General features: G+C 37.7%; 1 protein-coding gene across 1 annotated transcript in view; it reads right to left on the bottom strand.

The window, feature by feature from the left end:
- The window catches only part of BICDL1 (BICD family like cargo adaptor 1), an 89,962-nt gene extending 67,437 nt beyond the window's left edge, over nucleotides 1-22,525 (bottom strand). The window contains exons 1-2 of the mRNA XM_011355857.2: nucleotides 22,105-22,525; nucleotides 16,103-16,318 (exon numbers count right to left, since the gene is read on the bottom strand). Coding sequence (XP_011354159.1) covers nucleotides 16,103-16,318; nucleotides 22,105-22,464 — 576 coding nt within the window. The 5' untranslated portion in view covers nucleotides 22,465-22,525. The remainder of the gene's footprint in view (nucleotides 1-16,102; nucleotides 16,319-22,104) is intronic.
- Between the last annotated feature and the right edge of the window lie 6 nt (nucleotides 22,526-22,531).

Raw genomic sequence — 22,531 nt, 5'->3', positions numbered from 1 at the left:
GAAGATCCTCATACTGAGAAAATGAGAACCAGTGATATAAGCAATGATAAAGAAATGCATCAAGAATGAGTGTACAACCAATGTTCACAGCAGCATTATTAACAGTGGCCAGGACATGGAAGCAACCGAAGTGTCCTACAGTAGATGACTGGCTAAAGAAGCTGTGGTACATATATACAATGGAATATTACTCAGCCATAAGAAGAGATGAAATACTGCCATTTGCAACAACATGGATGGACCTTGAAATAATCATACTAAGTGAAATAAGCCAAACAGAAAAGGTTGAAAATCACATGATATCACACGTGCGGGATATAAATCTAAAAGCAACAAATGAACAGGACAAACAGACTCATGGACATGGACAATGGACTAGTGGTTTCCAGAAGGGAGGGGGAAAATAAAAAAATAAAATGTTAAAAAAAATTATGTATATACAGTATGAAAAAAATAAACTGGCTTCAAAAAAAAGGAATGAGTGTACATTTAGTGATCATTGTGCAGTACATACAAATATGAATCATTATGTTGTACACCTGAAACTAATATTATATGTCAAACATACCTCAATAATTATTAAAATGATAATAAAAAATAAACATTTCCTAAAAAAATAGAATACATTAAAGGAAGTAAAACAATTCTCTGGGTGGGTAAAACCTTTTAGTAAACAGTCAAATTTGCCATACACTTGAACCACAGAACTAAGTAATACATGCTTACTTGACTTGTGAATGTAGTTCTAATACTTATTAAGCATCTATGTTTCAGACAAGGTGCTCAGCCCTCTATGGGAGGTACCCTGAGTGCATTGCCTTTGACTTAACAGAGTCAAGTACATTAATTAACCATAGCAGATGGTTGATGTGATAAAAGATATTAAAATGTTCTTTGTGGTCAGTAGAAAGCTGCTTGAGGCACAGGTCACAAACAGAAAGGTAGGGGGAGACAAGGCTAGAAATGTGTGCTAGGTTCAGATGGTACTGGGCTTTGAATACCATGCCAAAGAGTCTCAGCTTTATTTGGCAGGCTAAGGGGAGTCCCCTGAAGGCAATAAGTTGGTTCAGAAATTCCATGGAGGAAGGTAAACTGACAATGGGGAAAAAAGTAAGGGCAGAGAAAGAAGGCATATGTGGGGGACTACAGCATGAAGTTCAGAGGCTTTCAACAAGGACTGTGGCAGTGAGGAGAGAAAGGAGGGGGTACACAGATTCCCTGGTCCTGGGAAAGAGGGGAGCTTCATCTTAAATTAAATGTCACCTCTTGTGGGTTTCTGCTTTGTCACTTTCCTAGACTCGCATGGGATTTGTCTTGTCTTCTTGACAGTTAAAGTCCATAACCAACACCTTTGGCAGTCTGTGCTTCAGAAGACACATTTTCATTCATTTTGCTTCTCCTTCTAAACAAAAGAATTCTATTTGGAAAATACATTCCTTTCAGTTTAGGGAAGGGCCATCACATGCAATGGGATGACTTTTTAATTCAAATTGCCAGTTTTTAAATAGGATGTTAATTTTGAGAGTCTGCCCTCAATCCTATGCTATGTTCAATTTCCATCTGGTTTTTGAGGAATAAGTCAAATATTTAAGCGCACTGCAAGGCTCTGAGTTGACTTGAAATAAAAATTGGTATGCTCTTCGTAGAGCTCCTGTTAAACACTGAAGTTCCTCTTTAATATGTCTATCTGCCAGCTTTTAAAGTAAATAGACAGCATAAAACAAAATACTATTGTCGAAGTAAACAGAATTTTTACTGTAAAGATTCTAAACTGCTTTTTTTTTTTTAACGGATTTTTTTTATAACAAATATGTGTATAAACCACAGCTTTACTTACTCTGTGACCTTGGATGAGTCATATCCTCTTAGGGCCTTAGTTGTTTTTTCAACTGTGAGATCAAAGAGTCAGACTAGGTAAGAGCTAAGTAACATAAACTTGACTTTCATCAAGTGTAATATAAAGGGGTTCTCACCATCTTAAAATATTATGCTAGAAATCTAAAGTCAAATTAGTAATTACCTACTCTTTCAGTCTTCTGAACAAATAAATAACGCCTTTTCTGGATCACTGCCATGTATGTGGCACTATTCTAAGCTCTATTGGGAATGAAAACCAGCCAAAGACATAGTCCCTGACTTCATATTGTCTAAAACTTAGGAGGAAAACAAACATAACCATTTATGATATTAAATGGCAATGAACTTTACACAACAGGCTTCATCATTTAGGTCAACTGAATGTGAAATTAAGGGCAATGTCAAAGATAATGAGTATATTCCATGGACAGCCCTCCTCATAGGAGGCAGGATGCTGGTTTGTGTGGAGCATGCACTGGATACAGTACAGCAGGTCTTCTATTCACAGTTCATCATCTGTTAGTTTTACTTCTGTAGAATAATAATGGAATAAAGGTCCTAAGTGATGGAGTGTGTCCAAAGATTCAGCTATACCTTGTTTCCTTAATTCATATAATATTAGAAAACATGAAATTGATATCTATTCTTTAGATCTTATCATTAATGTAGAGAGAAAGCCACATACTAAAACATCTCTGACATCATAGTTACGTCTTGCCTGCACTGAGCCTGACCAGAGCAGTGTCACAGGAGGAAGAATACTGGTATCCATAGCAACATCACCAGACTGGGACAATGTAAAAAGCTGTAACCTAGCAACTGATGACGAGAGCTGTGTGTAAGGGGAATTCTTCCAGTTCTGCAAATGACAAACATGCAGCACTGAATGCAACTAATAATGCTAGGGCAATGTGAAAAATCTGACATTTGTAGAGAGTTGGGACTGTCAGCCTCATAAAACCTTAGTACTATGCTGCATAATTTTCAACAGGAAAAGCACGGGAACACCTCCTTACTGCCCACATTGTTAGTTGTATTCGGGGAAAGTACCTTATGCGTCATGACTAGAATGGAATATAAATTTTGTTGTAGCACCAATCATCTCAACCTCTGTCTACTTCTCATTATACAGAGGCAGTGAAATTTGGTGAGAGGGGAAACCACCCTTGGACCCGGAGAAGGATGGTATATTCTCCACATAGAGAAGGCTGTATCACAAAGCTACCAGGCTCACAATATACTGTACAATGTGAGCATGTCCCCTTAAGAATTTTCTTTTTAATAGAGATCACATATATATGTGTGAACATTTAGAGAGCGAAAGAACCATCTGGTTCAATCCTATTGTTTTATTGACACAAACTGAGATCCAGAGTGAGGATTTACTTAAGGTCTGTAGGTGACAAACATAGGTTAGAACTGAAGTCTTATGCTTTCCAGACAGTTCTTTCCATTACAACATGATGCTATTTCCCCATTCCCCACCCCCCCACCCCCATGTTTAAGGAGGAATCCTGTTTGGACTTTATGGGAATGAGAAATAAACTTCTATTGTGTAAAGCCATTGAGATCTTAGGGTTTATCTGTTATAATAGTTTTATCCTACCTAATATAACCATGAATGGGTCCATCCTACCCCAAGGCAATCTGACAAACATACCCACTCGTTTTTAATTTTGGGGATTCTGAATCGAGTTATAGCTTCAAAGAAATTTATCCAAATCTGTGATTACTAGAGGTATTACCTGAGTACAAAAAGGCCAACAGCTTTTCTACTCAGGACAGAATGGTGTATGGTATAAAAAAAAGGCGGTACTGTTACTACTGTGTCAGCCAGTTTAGTTAGAACTGGTAGAATCTTAATAGGCCGCTCCAGTCTTTCAGAAAATTGAAGCCCAGAAAAGGAAAGTCCGGGACTCTTTCTTCTGTCACCATTATGGCTGAGACTGGTTAACTGTTCACCAACTGACCTCTCCCTGGGCACAAAGCTGGCCTACATGTCCCTGCCACTCTTGTATCTGAGTGCAGGGCCTCATGAGCAAGTTCTGAGCAGCGAATGAGTAGAGGCTATGTGCGCCATGTCCAGGCATGACCCACAGAAACCAGCCAGGCTCTTTCCCTTCTGCTGTGACCTTGGAAGCCACCTGCTGAAGGTGGCAGAGTCACGAGATGGAAGAAGATGGCTGGATCACTGAATCACTGTTTGAATTGAGGGCCACCCACCTACGGAGAATACCAGTTTTTAACTCCTCTGTTAAGCTACTAAGATTTGGGGATTTATCTGTTATAGAAACTTCAGTATTGATTAATAAATACTGTGATACATCACTAGGGTTACTGCTCTACAAATAGTGGATACCACTCCTTTGTTTTTTTCCTGTAATCTGTATTACATTATTTACTCCCAAAGAGATGGCTTTACTTCTCAGTAAGAACCCACTGGAAGCAGCAAACACTGGTACTGCATACTTGGCAAATCACTTAATTTCCCTGGGCCTCCGCTTCCTTAACTATTTATTAATAGATTAGTGACTTACAAGTCATTTTTTTATACACAGTTAAAAAATCCTGTTTTTTCAAATAAAATATTAAGCAGAACTTTAATACATAAAACATAAAAATGCTTAGTTTGAAATGAAAATGGGGGAGGAGACAGGCACCCACCAGCTCTTCCCTGAAACTGTTCCTGAGGCACCTCTTGGAGACCTATGGCTTCTCAGAATATAGTTTGAGAATCAATGGTTTTCCAAATTAAGTGGGGTTTTTTTTTTTTTTTTTTGGGAGCACAAACCTTTTCCATATGAAAACTTACGAGAAGCTCAATAAATGTATATAGATAAAGGTAATATTTACTAATGTTAAATATTTTATGAATTTAAATGTATAAAATATAGAGCCAGTAAGAACGATGAGGCCTTTACAAAACAATCTGAAACTGGAGGATAAGAATAACAATGGCAGATTTACTCACTACTGATGTATCTGTAGATTTACTTTTGATTTAAAAGTATTAAAACCAAATGTTTTTATTCACCCAGTAGTTATAAATACCACCTGTTTTTACACATCTCAACTTAAAAACAGCATAATAGTTAACAGAGACAGCAAGAAAGGCTGTAGGCCAGCATCTCCAGAAAGGCAAGTTAAGCTGGAAGCACAGGTACCAACGGTCCTTCACGCATCTGTTAAATGTGGCATCTAACTCCAGAGGGCATGGTATCTATTTTGGTAATGGTTCTTCAGAGTGTTACAATTTTTTAAAAACACAATTGAATTTGCAGAACTTCTGAAAAGCAAGCATTTTATAAACCACTGGTCCAGCCAGACTCAAAGTTCTTTTTCAGTTCCAAAAATCATAGGATAGCATTGGATTCTTGTCCTGGACTCTAAGGAAGAGCAATGGAGAAGCTACTAGAGTCAAAACGGTATCTGCTTTTCTTCTATGTTTACTCTCTGAATACAGATATTTTAGTTTTCAAGGCAACAATACTTAGGGGCAAGAACTATGAGCTAATCTGCATAGGTAACAAAAGAGTGCAGAGTTTGCTGCCAATTTTTTTTTCTGTCAGTAAACGCCAACCTTTCTACCACCTGCAACCTATTTGCCAGGTACAAAATTTGGAGGCCCCACCTCACAACAGGCATGGCTCTCTAGGTAAACAGGAACAGGCTCAGATAATCAAGACACAAATCTACCAATAAAACCACCCATATGATGAAAGAATAAGCAATTACCACCCTAATGTGTTTAACCTACCAATTAGCAATACTACCAATCTGAAAAAAGCTGGAAATTCTGTCTTCATAGAGAGCTCCCCTATGCAAAAAAAGCCCCTTTTCTGTTCTTGCTGAAGTGATCCTCTCAACAAATTGTTTTCAATCCTTTTAGCACACCCTTGACATAACAAACAGAAACTGTCAAAAGTAGGTCCCAAACCTTTGGATTCATTTTACTCAGCGATTCTGAAGTTAAGGAGAATCCAAGCAATAACACCCAGCAAATATCACCTAAAAAATAAGCCAACGAGATAGAAATACATGAGAGATTTTATTTGCAATTGACTACCCATCTTTGAAAATGTATAAAAACCAATTTTCAAACCAGTGGTTAACCCGTAACCAGTGCAAAGCCTCAAGCAATGCCACTAAACTTCTAGTCCTCAGTTTCTTTATCTGTCAAATGAAGAATAATTATCACTACTTCTGTCACAGAGTAGTAATGAGATGAGAGGAGATACCATATATGAATGTTTTTGGAAATTTGAATTACTGTTATTTGGTTGGGAAATAACCTTGTTTTCATAACTTCTTTCGAGGATAGGCTGACTAATAACTGCCATGTCTTTTTTCTACAACACAACACCTGTAAATGAAACTGACTTTAAAATAATTCAATCCCCACCCCAAATGGAAAAGAAACGAACAAACCCGATTCAGAAATTAAAACTACTTTTGATAAACAGCTGTTGTTCACTGTAAAATGTCCTACAAACAAAAACGGTTATGCGTCACCCACCAGAGGCAGAACAACTGTGACACTAATGGCCACTATTTTAAAGCCTTTAACCCTGAGAAAGAAACTTGGGGAAAATGTGCTTCAAAAAGTGTACCAGATGCAGAGCTGTTAATCCCAAATGAGCTTATTTAAAGAACCAGGATCTGTTTACACTTCAGAAGAAAATTAGCCTTTCCAGGGGAAGATGAGCTCCAGCTTGTATGCATGCTGTATGCATCAGTTGAGGCTGATGGAGGAACACAGCTCCAAACGGGCAGGAAACAGCATCGACTTCCTCCTACACATGTCACCTCACAGAGGACAACTCAAGAGCTGAGTTGAGAGTGTAAGGTCGTGAGAAGGAGACGGGGGATCGCAGAGGGTAGAAGTCAGTGGTGGGGGCGGAGGGAGTAGGCACTCATTGGAATACACTTCAGTCACTTTGAGTAAATTCTTGGGTGACAACCTAACTAAAGGTACTAGAACAGAATCTCAGGTACAGACAGAGCTCTCAGATGGGAAATTTAAGCCAACGTTTCACCTCAATACCACAGAATTCTTATCCCTCTACTTAAGTGAAACTAACATGGATGTTTAAAGGGTAGCTCAAATCTAACAGTCCAAAAACAATTATTCAATTTTATATCCCAATCAACTCTTCCTCTTGAGAATCTTTGGTCTCTCAAGTTAATGATGCCACTACTCCTCCAGTAGCTTGAGACAAAAATCTAAGAGTCATTTTTTATTTTTCTTTCCTTAACTCCCTTTCTCACAGCCATCCATTCCATGAACAAGTCTTGCTGGTTCTACCTTCAAAACACACACCCAATCTATCCCTTCTCACCACCTCCATGATCAAAGCTACCATCAACTCTCCCCTTGGAGAGTCGCCTCTTCCCTGACCTCCATGCTTCCACACCTGGCCCCTATAATCCACTCTCCCATAGCAGCCAGAGTAATCTTTTAAAAAGTTAGCAATCGGGTCATGATGCTCCCCTGCCAAAAACATATCACTGGCTTCACAGCACACTCAATAAAATTCCAAACCTGTATCACAACTGGCAAGATTATGTATCATGACATAATCTGGTAGTGAATTACCCTCTGACCTCCTTCCTACAATCTTCCCAAGCTGACTACGCCCCAGTCACATTGGCCTGCTTGCCATTCGTTCCTAGGCTTTTAAAGGCTATTTTCTTTGCCTGAAACATTCTTTCACTCCTTTTTGTCTATCAGGTGGCTACTCAAACTTCACTTCTTCAAAGGTTCCTTTGTGACAACCCTACCAAAACTTGAGTTGTCTCTTCGGCTACCACTTTCTCCCCCTTACCTGGATTTATTTTATTCATAGCACTTAGCACTAACTAATTTGTATTTTTTATGTATTTCCTTCTTTACTGTCAAATCTCCTGTATTATTTTATGACAGGGAATTTGTCTTGCTCACTACAGTACTTTTGTTACTCAGAATGGTGCCTACAGACATAGTAGGTACAAATCACAAATATTTGTTGAATGAATGATTAATTTTTTATTGCAAAATATAACATATATAAATACAAATATATAAAACATATATATATTGTTTAACAAACAATTGTAAAGCAAACACCTATGACTTTCAGACCAAGGTCAAGAAGTAGAACATCCCCAAAGCCTCCTCCTCAAGCACTATTCCATGATGACGACCTCCCCAGTTACTCCCTCCCTACTCCTCAGATAACCATTATCCTGACTTTTGTAATGAAAATCACCTCAGTTTTGTTTAGTTTTACTATGTACACATGCAGAATGCTAGGTTTTTCAGCCTTGATAAAGTTCAATGTTAGGAAGAGTATGAATTGTTAAAATATTTTTGGAGAGCAATATGATAATTCTATTAAGAATTTAAATGTACACACTTTTGATCTAGACATCCCACTTCTAGGAATCCATCTAGAGAAATGCTAATATTAGAGAGTGCAAAGATACATCAATAAGGATGTTTACTGCAGAAGTATCTGTAACACTATTACACTGTAACACAAGCTCTTGAACAGGAAATGGTTACACTAACTATGGTACATCCACATGTACATGGAAGACTATATACAATCATCAAAAATATGAAAAAAGGTCAAAGATAATAAGTCAAAAACTTTAACAAAACCAATTTGTTTAAAAAGAAAAAAACAAAGGAAATAGAAAAATTATGCACGTGTGTGTATATGATATACAAAAAATACAAAATAATTACCACCAACCTGCCTAGTATTTTCTTTGATTGAGGATCATGGGGGACTTTTTACATCAAACATTTCTGTACTGTCTGAATTTTATTTTACAATGAACCTAAGTTCTTTTTGCCATCGGAAAAAACAATGTATACATATTTTTTAATTTAAAAAACTATGAGTGGAAACAGGGCAGAGGCAAAATCAGAATTTCTAAGTAAGAATATCTTCACTAGTAAGAGATATTCAGAAAAGCTTAGTTCCTTAAAAAGCCACCCCTATCTCAGCTAAATAAACCAAGTTTCACAAAAGAACAACCCACTGGGTACCAAGCTTTCGTAGACATGGATTTCAAACTGTCTGGCGTCACCTGAACTACAAGTGGATCTTTGTTCCTTTATTTCAACCTCTCCATCACCAATCTTCAGACTATTCCTCCAGGTACCTCTTGGCCCAAGCCCTTCTAGTTTAAAATGCAAGCTTTGATTTCTCCTGGCCTTGGCCTAGGCCTAACTTCCTGCTGAATTCTTTTTATCCCCCTTCCTATCTGTGATTCTACAGTAACAACCTTTTTTGGCTTTATCTAGCCTTTAAAACAGCCTTTTTTGTATATTGTCCCAAATATATTTTCTCCCTTCAGTCTATTTAAATAGCAATATCCAAAGTTGCAGTGACTAAGCACAGGACCACAATTTTGGATGTGAGGAATCAGAGAGAGGTGTGTTAGAGATACTTGCAGAGCTGCAATAAAGGGGGAAAGGACTTATATGAAGGGCACTCGGAAATAAAAGCTTTAAGAATACAGCGCTGTATTGAAACAAATAATAAGAAGGGGAAAAGTAGTTATTTTAAGATGAATTCTCAAGAGTTTTGCAACCAGGGCTACACATGGAGCAATTATACATTCTCGATGAGATTCTGTTCAAAAGCAGTCACTATGCAGTTTCCCAAAGGGGAACCTCCAACTGCCTCCTTCTCCACACTACAGACCACTTTGGGTTTCAAGAATAGATGACAGGCAGTTGGAGACAGGGAGTTCTTTTGTCCAGAGTGTATGCTCCCTGTAAGGAAGGAGAAAGCCATGATGATATCCAAACCCAAATAATGACCAACCCTCCCATGAGACAAGATTTTTTTTTTTTTTGTAAAAACGAAAATACTCTTTCCATCTCCATCAGCAAGGTCAGGGGACTACAGGATCAGTCACTCAGTAATTGACCAACTCACAGACCACTGGAGGAGAAACAGCACAAGGCAGGCTTTAAGTCAGTATACAAAAGCTCTGTCCATTCCGCAGTCACTCTTCTCAATTCATGGAAGATTGGGTTTTTACGAAATTCTAGGAGTATCTATGAAGACAACACTAGCTCCCTAGGCAACTAAGTCCCCATTATCTACAGCTTCCCTATCACAGTGTTGATATACACAGTCCCTTTGACATTGGTTTTCAAATAGCACACATATAGTATAAGAGTTTGAGAGTCTAGAGTGCTCTTCTAAAGAGTGCATGGAGGGATAGTGTATTCTTCAGAAAGTAATACATAGTTCTAAACATTTCTTTATTAGGCCCCTTAGAGAGTCACTTAACAAAAATAACAACCACAATCTTTTAACTGAGTGCCCACTCTGCTAGATACATGTTTGTAACAATAAACAAGCCAGATGTGGTCCCTGCTCTCAAAGAATTTACAATCTAACAGTATCCATCAAAGACTGCTGTTGCCGGCTCTTCTGTGGCTGACTCCTCCCTGCAAGTCTCACCTCAAATGTTATTTCCTTGGAGAAGTCTTCCCTACCTACCCTTTCTAAAGGTGCTCTCTGCTTTCTGGTCATTTGCCATCACATCACTCTTCAAAGTACTCACTGTAACTCCTGTGGATTTGTTTAGTTATTTATATCTCTTCTTGCTAGCTTCACACCACAGAGGTCTTGTTACCCACTGTATCCTCAATTAGTAAAAACCGAATGTTCGTTAAAGAAGATCTAAAAAATAATAAAGGTTTTACTATTTTACTCCAAAGAACAGAATGCCAATTAGTCATTAAGGGAGAGTGATGACAGAGGTGGATCTGTGACTTCTTCAAAGAATAAAATTAAGGGTTCTAAATCTCTCCAAATTGGTCGTGGCAACTTTTAGTTGTATGGTCATAGACAAGTGTCTTTGATGTGTAAATATGTCATTGAGTGGATGGAATCCCCAAGGAAAGTGGTACCACTGTGAACACCTCTTACAGACAGCACTAAGATCCAAGAGTTGGACCTGTTGGCCCGCCTTCCCCCCCCCAAACAAACAAACAAACAAACAAACCTGAAAAACAGTTATTGTTATGGGTGGAAATGCCTATGATGAAGTCCAAACCTCATTACCTCAGAATGTGACCTTGTTTGGAGACAGAGTCTTTATAGAGGCAATCAAATTAGAAAGAAGTCATAGATTTTACCCTACTGCAATATGACTGGTGTTTTACAAGAAGAGGAAATTTGGTAATAGAGACAGAAATACATAAAAGAAAGAGGCACAGGGAGCAAGTAGATATCTACGAGCCAAGGAGAGAGACCTGGAACAGATCCTTCCCTCATAGCCCTAAGAAGGAACCAACCCTATGACACCTTGATTTTGGACCTCTAGCCTCTGGAACTGTGAGACATAATGTTCTGTTGTTTAAGCCACTTAGACTGGGATACTTTCTTAAGGCAGACCTAGCAAATGAATACAGTTTTCTATAGGCTTCTACAATTTTTATTTTAAGTTATTTTGGTTCTCAGTCAAGAGCAAATGTTTGGATTTTTCTTTTCATTAAAAAAATCCACAGAGTATTAGACATCCATGGGGGAAATAAACAGTGGTGAGACAGTAATCTCTATAGAAAACATAACTGGATTCCTATGTCATATCATACTAAAAAATAAATTCTAGATAAAGCCCTAAATGCAAAAAACAGGTCTTGCTTTTATAATATGGCAAGATATTTTGTGACTGATATAGCATGTATTAAATTGCAGGGAAAAGTGCAAAAAAATTTCCTAGCCAGTTTCTACAAACTCTAGAGCTATGTATTTTGGAGGAGGTAAACCTTAGAAGTCCCTAAAGCAATGTGAAATCCCATTCTTTTTTTTTAGAAGAAATCAATTGTTTTTCCCATTCTTTGGTGAACAGGTACTCAAGTCTGACTTTAGTGTTTTCAAGAACATGTCAGCAGTGTTTTATTAGTACTGTGAAAAATGCCTTCTTTTAACTCCTACTGGTTTCTAACACTACTGAGATTCATTTTGAGAATAACAACTTATTTCAACTGCCTCTGAAGACTGAAATGGCTAAAAAGAAACTTGTTATTACTGATATTGTTATTATTATGAATGAGACTGTTTCTACATTGTTGAAATCACTGCTTTGGCTTCCTACTGTAAATGCAGAATACAAGAACTTTCCACAGTGTCTAAACTGTATTATAAGCTGTAGCTGGTTAAATTAGTAAATAATCACTTCAGGATTCTTAGCACTTATCAGAACTCTGATATCTTTGCTGCTGCTGTCGGAGAGAAAATCATCTGGGGGCTCTGAAGGTTTCTGCTGTAATGCCAGTAAAAAGTACTGAGTTACGTATCAGGAGGATTCTCACAAAACTCTGTCTGAAGCTCCATAAGGAGATACTCTCCTTAGGCAACAAGCATGACCCATGTCTCTCCTCTCCTTTTTCTGAGAGCAAGGCCCATTGTAGTCTTTCCACTTTTGATATAATTAGGATACGTGTCTAATATGTCCTATTAAACCCCACTGTCAATGTCACTGTGGTGTTATTTTCTAACTTAGAAAGTGAATTACACTTTCTCCAAATATGTGAGCCTGAGTTTCACAGAAATGAGACTCATAGGATCTTAGAAGCTAAAAGAGAATTTAGAGGGCATTTTGTCCAAATGAACAAATAAACCGGGATAAAGGTGTCCTCAGATTACATGCAGCAGTGTCCAAGGGATACTAGGTGCCACAGAATAAACCTGACTCAACTCGTAAGTGAACTGATTTTACACAAATATTTTTGCATAGAGATTTAACTACTAAACAAAACATTTATACTCAATGCTACGTGCTGGGAACATTCAGTTTCTTCCGCTCTCAAATTAGAGAATCGGTGTTTGACAGATGCAGAAATCCCACCTAAATGATGAGGCTATGGTAATTATAACGATGGCTACCATTTATTGAACATTTACTATATGCTAGACATTGTGGTTAGAGCTTTACATACATTATCTCACTCAGTTCTCATGACATTATCAGGTAATAGTAATATAATTATCTCCATTATACAGAGGAGGAAACTAAGGTTAAAAGAGGTGAAAAACTTTCCACATTTGCCCAGCTAGTAAATAGCAGAATTTGGTCCCAGGGCTGTCTGGCTTTAAAGCCTATGATTTTAATTGCTGCCACATAAATTTGAAATTGAGGCACAGGAACTCTAAACAGTCTTGAATTGGAAGATCCTTAATCAAGTCACATATCTTTCTGTCCCTCAAGTTTTCCCAGCTATGAAATTAGAACAATGCTTCTCCTTTTCTTCATCATAATTAGGATACAGAAGCTCCTGAGATACTTATGCTTCCAGTACCCTATTTTAGAGCTGAAAAGAACCTTAGTTACACAAAAACTTGTCCATGAATGTTTATGGCAGCCTTATTCATAATAACCAACAGTAAAAACAATCTAAATGTCCATCAAGTAATGAATAGATAAACAAAATGTGTTATACCCATACAACAGAATATTCTTAAGCCATAAAAATGAATGAAAAACTGAAATAAACTACAATGTAGATAAAGCTTGGAAACATTATACTAAGGGAAAGAAGCTGGTCACATTGGGTCATATATATGTATGATTTTATTTACATGAAATGTCTAGAATAGGCCAATCTATAGAGACAGAAAGTAGGTTAGTGGCTGCCAGGGTCAGTGACTGCTAATGTGTATAGGGTTTCTTTTTGGGGAGGTAAAATGTTCTAATATTAGATAGTGGTGATGGTTGCACGACTCTGTAAATATACTAAAAGACACTAAATTATACACTTTAAAAAAGTAAATGTTATGGTATGTGAATTATATCTCAATAAAGCTGTTATTAAATAAAAAGAATCTTAGAGGTCATAGCAGCAAAGGAAATACATTTAAAAATACTTTGGACAAAAGCATCACAGAAGTATTGTACTATATTTAGATAATACACATTTCATGTTTATAAAAATACATCATATACACTGTAGGAAAAGTATGGCCTTCTATTACTTATGGTTGTTTTCTTGTTCTAGGAGAACCTTAATGCACTTTGAAGGACTACTCAACTCTTTTAGTTCCTGAATATTCAGTTAACAAAATGATAATAAAATGCAATCTAATCTGGCTGCTCATGGAAACCCCAGGGGCTTGTCCTGTTTAAAAAGAGAAACGGGAAAAAAGCCACAAAACTCACTAAGGGCCTACATTCAAGGCCAGACAGGATAAGAAGAATCTAGATCTAGTGGAAATGTTATCCTCCTATATTCTTTTGGGAGCAGCTTATCAGGATTTTCTACAGAGAAATTAGGCAAAGGAACCTCAACTATAAAGACACTTGCATTAGTAAATTACCATCGACCCTGAAACAAATCCTTTACCTTCACATACTCTAACATAAACACATTATCTCATTTTCAGTACCTGCATGAGATACAATTTTTCACCCCAATTTTGAAGATAAGGAAAGTGAGGGACAAACGAGGTCACCCAGTTACTGAGAAACAGTCAAAATTCCACATGCCTCTAAATTCTAAGCTCTGTGTTCTTTCGCTACGTCATGCTGACGTTTACTTTCTCCTTTCATCTCTCTTGGCCACTTATTTTTCACCAGGTCAGAAAGCAGACTTATTTTGTAAAATGAACTTAGCCCTCAAGAAGTAATTTCTCTTTTAATTGTTCTAGTTTGTTGTATTCCCTTCTCAACTCTCCATTAAGAAACATTTGCTCAGAATAAGTATAAAATAAATGTTTTGGAACAAATAAATTAATCTGGCCAGCCCTATCTGGTTAGTTTAATTGTTCATAAATAATGAATGATGACTCAAAAACCTGTAAAATCTTATAAGGAAACAGATTCCCTTCTAAGTTGCTGAAAATGGTTTTAGAACTGAGTCAGAAATGATGTTACTGAGCTGGCCCTGTAAATGACTTCTTGAGAACTGTCCAAATCTTCCTTTCCAACCATATCAAGTGGTGATTTGATTCCCTAGGTGGGAAACCTGCAGACAAGAGCTTTAGATTTGCCTCTCACCTGAATTCTCACCTTTCATATACATTTTGATATTTCCTGCAACCAGCTGTTTTCCAAGTTATCAGGTTCTCTGTCTCTCTCCTTCCCTCATCATCTCTCTTTCTCCTTTCCCAACTTTCATTCTCTCTTTCTCTACCCCTTCTTCTTCCTCTGCCTTTCTCTAGTAGTAGCATTTACTTCACATTTCCTTGTAAGGCATAAAGGTTTTGACCAGTATCAGAGTACCCATGGAAACAACCAGGACACAAACTAGTGAAATATCTTCAAACAATATTACCCATCCAATTAGTAGAAGCATCAAGAATTTATTACATGCTGCTTTAGCAAAGTCTTTCCCAAAGATCTAAGCACCAAACATTAACCAGGCAGACAAGGACAGCACTCCCATGAGAACATCAGTGCTTAGAGATGACCTCGGAATAAAAGTTCTTTGTTCCTCTGGTAACTGAAGAGTTAACAGTTTTTTATTTTCAACACATAAGAAGGATTGAGGTACAACAGTAAATCCAGCTCTTAATTCAAAAGTGGGTGGATTAAGAGACCAGGGCATTAACAACATTCCTGCATTTGTTAAAAAGGTATGTTCTGTATTTAAATTAGATTTCCACTTATTCAACCCTCAAACTCCTTCTTTGCAATGATTTTATAGTCTTGACCTTGGTTAATTAATACTTTCATGACATCACCCTATAAAAGTACAAGTAAAGAATTTTTACTTGATGTGGAAATAGAGAACAAATTTTAAACAGATACACATACCTCCCTTCCTATTTAAATAATATGAAAGAACGTACATTCATAAATTTAACATCAATGAAAATTATTTGCTCTAGAAAATTTCCCTAAGCTCTTCAGTTTAAAAACAGCACCTTTTAATATCTGAACTAAACACATTAATTTTACCAGTGACAGACTTTCTCTAGGTAACAGAATCATAAGGAATCGCAGAAATCATTAAGCACAATGCTTTCATTTTAAAAATTAGAAAATTCCCAAGTTAAGTAACTGTCAAAGTCTCATAGTTGGTTAATGACAAGCAAGGGTCTTGGCTCCAGACTCCTAGTTTGGCACAGCTAAAGTTCTTGTAGTTGAAAAATACTTAAACTTGTTGATATAACACTAAAAGCAACAAAAATTACAACTACTCTTACCATATACATGATTGACATTATACAGAAGCTCTGTTTCAACTTTCAATATTTTATTCCATAAATTAATGGTATAACTTATGACTCACCTTGCTGAGCTGATCCAGTAACCTTTGGTTCTGTTCTGATAATTCCTGGACAGCCCGCGATTTTTCTCTATCTGCCTCTCGCAGATGAACCTGCTGCCTCTCCAACTCATCCTGAAGCTGTTTCACATCACTCTCCAGCTCTGACACACGCCCTTCCCACTCTCCTTCTCGGTTCTCAAATCGTCTTCTGAGCTCATGTTTCTCTTGTTCTAAGTGCTGGGTGAAAAGTGAAGAGGATTTAAAAAGTGTTAAAAATTCCACAGCCTTTCTTTTTTTCTCTTTCACACTCTCCTAACTGTTCTTTTCCCAAGTCAGTCAGCACAACGAAACACTGCCACATAGGAAAAGTGGCCCATTTTTTAGTAACGAAATATTCCTTTCTTCCAGAGTAGGGAAGGAGCTGGTTTCAGAGAATGCCATTCCTACCGAAAATACTTAATGTTATGTTTATTCTTGACTTTGGGCATGAGGTTCTAGACAGGAGTTCAATTGAAATTTAGCAAATCATCTAATCAATTGGTAAACTATACATTTAAACAACTTACAATGACTCCTTAAGAAGGCTTCTTTTGAAATCATCTATAAGATCTGGCATAACACTAGGTACTAAGAATCACAGAATTTTTGGAGACAAAAAGAAATCCAGAGATCCTTCATATTAACTATTTTTTCTTGCAAACAAGGCAACAGAAGAAAAGAGGTTAAGTAACAAGCTCAAGGTCAATACTAGTAAATGGCAGAGCTCGAATTTGTGTCTAAATCACTTAACTGTTTTGCTCAAATCACAACTCAATAAATATTTGCTGCTATATATAACACTGCATTTCAAAATCATCAAGGGAAGTTCAGATTCAGGCCTACTTTAAATCATGGCCTATCAGTCTTACATATTTATTTCTGATCCATCCATTCATTCTTGAGTGCCTACTATGCGTCAGCCACTGTACTGGGAACATAGTGATAAGCAAAACAGTTGCCTTTGTGGAGTTTTCATTTTAGTGGGAGAGGCTGATACAAGCAATAAGTTGTGTGTGACAAATGGTATGCAGGAAAAGTACAGATGGTTTGAAGTAGCAGCTCAATAGAAAAGGATTCTTTTGGGTTGAAGGAAATAAGAACATCTTTTCCTTTCTGTGACATAAATATGGATGCCTCTTTTCAGAGGCAAGTATAATCTCCTACTTAAAAAGCACAGTATGTACAAAAAAGGCCAAGCCTATACTTCAAGGAGTGTATGAAATATGTTAAAGCAATGGTCCCTCAACTTTTGGTGCTCTCAGAAAAGCTCTGGTATAATTGTCCAAAGTATATCTACCTGAACCCCAATTCCAACTGTGATTCAATTAAGAATGGGATGCTGTCTAGGCATGCATTCATCTACCATCCATCTATCTACCTATCTATCTATCTATCTATCTATCTATCTATCTATCTATCTATCTGTTCTACAGGAAATCCTGATGCATTGAAGGTTGATATCAAGCACTGAGATTGTGTGAAGGAAGCTATGCTCTTATTCTATCAGAGTTCTCACTTTCTGAACATCTTTTGGAATAATTCTTTCGTAAAGCCTTAAGGGCCAGTGTATAATTATACAAGAAAATCAGTGCCATTACTTCAATTACTTCACATCTGAGATATGTCTAAAAAAGATTATTCCACTCCATCCTGCTATCTTATTCCCCTTACTTTGTTCCGGGTGACTTCTGAATGTTTCTGAAAGTCGAATTTACCGCCCAAAGATGAAAATTTGCCATGATAGAGCAATCCGAAGAATGTGCCAAAAGATAAAAAGTTACCCAAAATTAAAATTCTGAGCACATTAGCAAAGGCGGTTTTCACAGAAATAAATGTACAACCTCCCAAACTGACCACTTTAAGAGAATAATTCACTTGGATATAGCCACTCTAGTATATCTGTTGAAAAAGTCACATTAACATTATACTTTGTATAGCTTCAGTTTGAAGTATGTGGCAAAAAGAATGACAAGAGAGGGACTTCTACTCAGCATGAGAATATTATGCTCTATCTATGCTTCTCTCAGATTGCTAAACTTCCAAAATGAGGATGTTTTAGTCACTGGAGATACCTCAGAAAGGTAAAATGCGGAAACAAATGCTAATTGCAATCCTAAAACTGTGATTCTTGGTTTTGAGTTTTTCCAAAATGGAAAAGAATGAGCAGAAGGCAACAGCAAGAACTCAGTAATCACAGTGTTACTGAGAGGCCAGATAAATTAGGCTGTGTTCTAAAAGAACAGAGAGACTTAAAAATATTCAGCAAACAGCTGTTAGTGAACAGCCCAACCAAGCAACTAAAACAATCCATTCCACTTGGAGGGGAGGGTTTGAGGACAGGTGGTGCTGATCAATCTATTCTGTCCTTACATTTCTTTGGAGATGTGACAAACTTCCTAATTCAGGTTTCCCAACACTCTGAAAAATAATCAAGACTTTCCTATTAATAAACACACAGAATTTAGCCCTTTGTTTACTTTGAAGAATGAAAGGTTTCTTTTAGAATTATATTTCCAATTAAGTGCTAAGTAAAACCAATAAACTCTAGGCAGAATTATCAGCGAGTGTATGTATGGGTCAGGCTCTGTCTACGCTATTCCTTGTTTCTTGGGGTTATATGGTGTTTTAAAAGTTACTATCTACACTTGAACCTAATATACTGTTGTACGTCAATTATAAAAAAAGAAAAAAATATCAAAACTATCAATGTCATCAAGAGCAAGAAAGTCCAAGAAACTGTCACAGCGGAGAAGAGACTAAGAAGATATGGAAAGTAAATGTAATGTGGTACACTGGACGGAATCCTGGAACAGAAAAAGACATTAGGTAAAGGCTAAGGAAATCTGAATAAACTAAGGACTTTAGTTAATAATAACATATCAGTATTGGTTTGTTAATTATGACAAATGTATCATAATATAAGATGTCAATAACAGAGGAAACTGGTTACAGGGCATACGGAAACTCTCTGTACCATCTTTCCAATTTTTCTGTAAATCTAGCCAATTCTGAAGTAGTAAGGGAGCAGATGGGACCAAAACAAAACCAGTCTCATCACTTAATAGTTAAATCAACATTCTCTCAGAATCTACTCGTGTTTATCTTTCAAACCAACCTGTGAGAAAATGTGTTTGACTCCACTGTCTGACAGTTTGTGGAAAATTACAAATGCTTTTTGAAGTAAGAGCTGATTCTCTACTTCTAACTATTTAATTTAATTGAAATTATAGTAGAGTAGCTATGTTAAACTTTAGAAAGTATTTTTTTGTCTAAGTAGACATTCTAAAATCTTGGCCTCTTAAAAAATACACGAGGAAAATTCACTTGCAGGTATCAAATGAAATAGGCCCCTGAAAATCAGGTTTGTCATTCTCATATTAACATTAAAAGAATTAACAAGGAACTAATGACGTCTTTAAAGAATATTTGTCAATGTATGTTTTATTTTAAAAAACTTAAAAAATTTAACGATAATTTTCAAACATATCTAGAAGAAACAGTATAACTGAACCTTCCATCATTCAGCTTCAGGAATGATTGTATTTGGCTTTTTAAAAATAAGCATTTAAAAAATGTTATTTTTTAAGTTGTGGTAAAGGACAGAAGTCCCCCCTTATCTGCAGTTTCACTTTCCTGTTTCAATTACCTGCAGACAACTGCAGTCCAAAAATAGTAAATGGAAAATTCCAGAAAGAAACAATTCACAAGTTTAAATTTCCCGCCTGAGTAGTGGGATGAAATCTCGCACCCTCCCACTCTGTTCTTCCTGGGAAGTGAATCATCACTTTGTCCAGCATATCTATGCTGTATATGCTGTCAATCACTTGGTAGCCCTCTGGGTTATCAGACCTAACTGTCGTGGTATTGCAGAGCATGTGTTCAAGTCACCCTTATTTTACTTAATAATGGCCCCAAAGTGCAAGAGTAGTAATGCTGGCAATTCGGATATGCCAGATAAACCGTGAAGTGTTTACTGGAAGTGAAAAGGTGAAAGTTTTCAACTTAATTGTTTTATTTTACTATTGTTGTTAATCTCTTACTGTGCTTGATTTATACATTAAACTTTAACATAGTTACGTACGTATAGGGAAAATAATAGTTCTTATAGTGTTTGGTACTATTTGTGGTTTCAGGCATCCACTGGGTGTCTTGGAACATATTCCCCTCAGATAAGGGGAGACTATGGTATACATAGCATAAAAGTTATCATCTTAATCATTTTTAAGTATACAGTTTAGTAAAGTGCATTCACACTGTTGTGCAACCAAGCTCCAAAAATTTTAAATGAATTTTTAACCTGCAGAGGAGTGAGTGTTTTAAAGACTAGTTTAAGAATTTTAACCTATTTTATTATTGTTTATCAAGTCAATAGCAAAAAGTCAAAGGTAATTTATTCTTTTACAATAGAACCTTTCTTGTTATAAAATTTTGAAATCTTTCCTTTGTTGAAAAAATGTATAATGTCTCTACATGGAACCCAAGATGTGTGTAACTGCACAATCAGGATTACTCTGAAATCTATCACTAATCAAACTAACTGATATGATGTTCCTTTCAAGTTTGCTGTCTCTTCAATCAAGTCGCTCACTGAAGGAATTTCAAATCACAAGTATAAATCTTTGCAGTAGTACTTCTATATAGAGTTGTGTAATTGAATCTCTTTTTTTAAAAAAAAGACACCCTTTCATTTCTAGACCTCTACTTCAAATGAAAATTAAACAATTCAATTCATTGGGTTGCTTTTTGGCAGTCTACCTATAGGTTTCACAAACCACTTTTTAGAGAGTTATCTCAGGAGTTCATCAACTGGCAGACCTAGTTAACAGGCCAACTGAACCACAGGGCACTCATTCACTGGTTTCTTTTTTCTTCCTGATTTACTTTTGGTATATTGTTGGACTACAGACACACTTTAATCTTATTACAGAAAAGTTTCTGAATCTACATTGACTGTTTAACCAGTAGTTGTGATATGGAACCAGACTAGGTTCAAGACTTTACTAATCTCTTGTAATAAAAAAGTGGTTGCAACCAAAGCGAGTAACAGTAAATTACAGACAGGAAAAGACAATCTCCTCTCCCCTGCCATAGATGCCCCCCTCCTTTTTAAATCTAATTTTTAGAAATGCTGGTGCTCCATACCACTTTCAAGATTCTTTTCTAATTAAGGGCAAACAAACAGGCATAGCTCTGAAAGACTTTGGTTTAGAGACATGGCAGAAATCTTACAGATACATTAAAGGGTATTTATAACAATAATTAAAGTAATATGGTTCACACAGGTTGCATTTGGCCATGCAATTGCGTGTGTGAGACCCAGAACACTTAAAAGTACTATTTAAATACACGTAAATACTGAAGTCCAAATTAAACCCACTACCGGCAGTCACATGTTTGCCTGACTGCAATGGAACCACATTTCCTAATCCCTGAGTATTTGAAGGCTATATAAAGCTCCTTTAGAGGCACTTGTTTCCCACAACTCTGAGCTGCCTGGAAGTTAAGACAAGGGCATCTGGAGGCCTTAACTCCAAAACTGGAAAGCTTTAGGCTAACACCCTGATTAGAGATTAACTACTTTGAAAACCTGGAACATATTCTAAATGCTTTCCCTTTCTCATTTCTGTGTGCAGACATCACCTCAGTGCTGTATAAATTAGTCATACTGTAAGCTCTATTCTAGATGCTGTGTACAGTGCATACATAGAACAGCTCGCAGCGGTTGGAGTTGTGCATTGACCCATTTGTTGTGAGCAAGGTGGGAAAGTAAGGTGTATTCAGTAGATGCCGTGGTTTGATAACCTGAAACCCTCCATCTTACCCGCCCCCGCCCCCAGACGGTTTTCTGCGAGGTAGGGTGAGCAAGGAAAGGGTGGGGTGGGGTTGGGTTGGTAGGTGAGTGGCGCCAGAAGCTGCCCAGGGCCGGGCAGGCGGATGCCTGGGAAGCCCCGGCTTCCCACCCATCCCAGGAGGGACTTCCTCACCTCCAATTTGTCTGTCAGCTCCTTGTGCATCTGTTCGTACTGCCGGCTCATGTCCTGGTTCCTCTCGAGCAGCGCCTTGCCCAGGCGGGCCGCCAACACCAGATCCTTCTCCTTCTGCCGGATCACCGACAGCAGCTCCGGGTCCTGGGCGGGCGGCGGCTGCTGTCCGGTTCCCTCCGCTGAAGGCCCAGGCTCGGCCGGAGGATGCTCCCCGGGGTCAGACGGCCGTTCCCCGGCCGCCAGCAGCGCCAATTCCTCCTCTAACGCCAGTTCTAGCTCCCCGGGGCTCCCGGGGAAGGAGACGAGGGCAGCGGCGGCTGGACTCCCGACTGCGTCCACGGCCGCGGCGGGCAGCTCCATGCAGCAGGCGCTGTCCGGCTCGGCAGGTGCTGAAGCGCGGCCGGCCAAGCCCAGGCAGAAGGCGGAC

This window comes from Pteropus vampyrus, unplaced genomic scaffold (assembly GCF_000151845.1).
Source record: "Pteropus vampyrus isolate Shadow unplaced genomic scaffold, Pvam_2.0 Scaffold23, whole genome shotgun sequence".
Lineage (NCBI taxonomy): Eukaryota > Metazoa > Chordata > Mammalia > Chiroptera > Pteropodidae > Pteropus > Pteropus vampyrus.
This window is presented reverse-complemented; position numbering and strand designations above follow the sequence as displayed.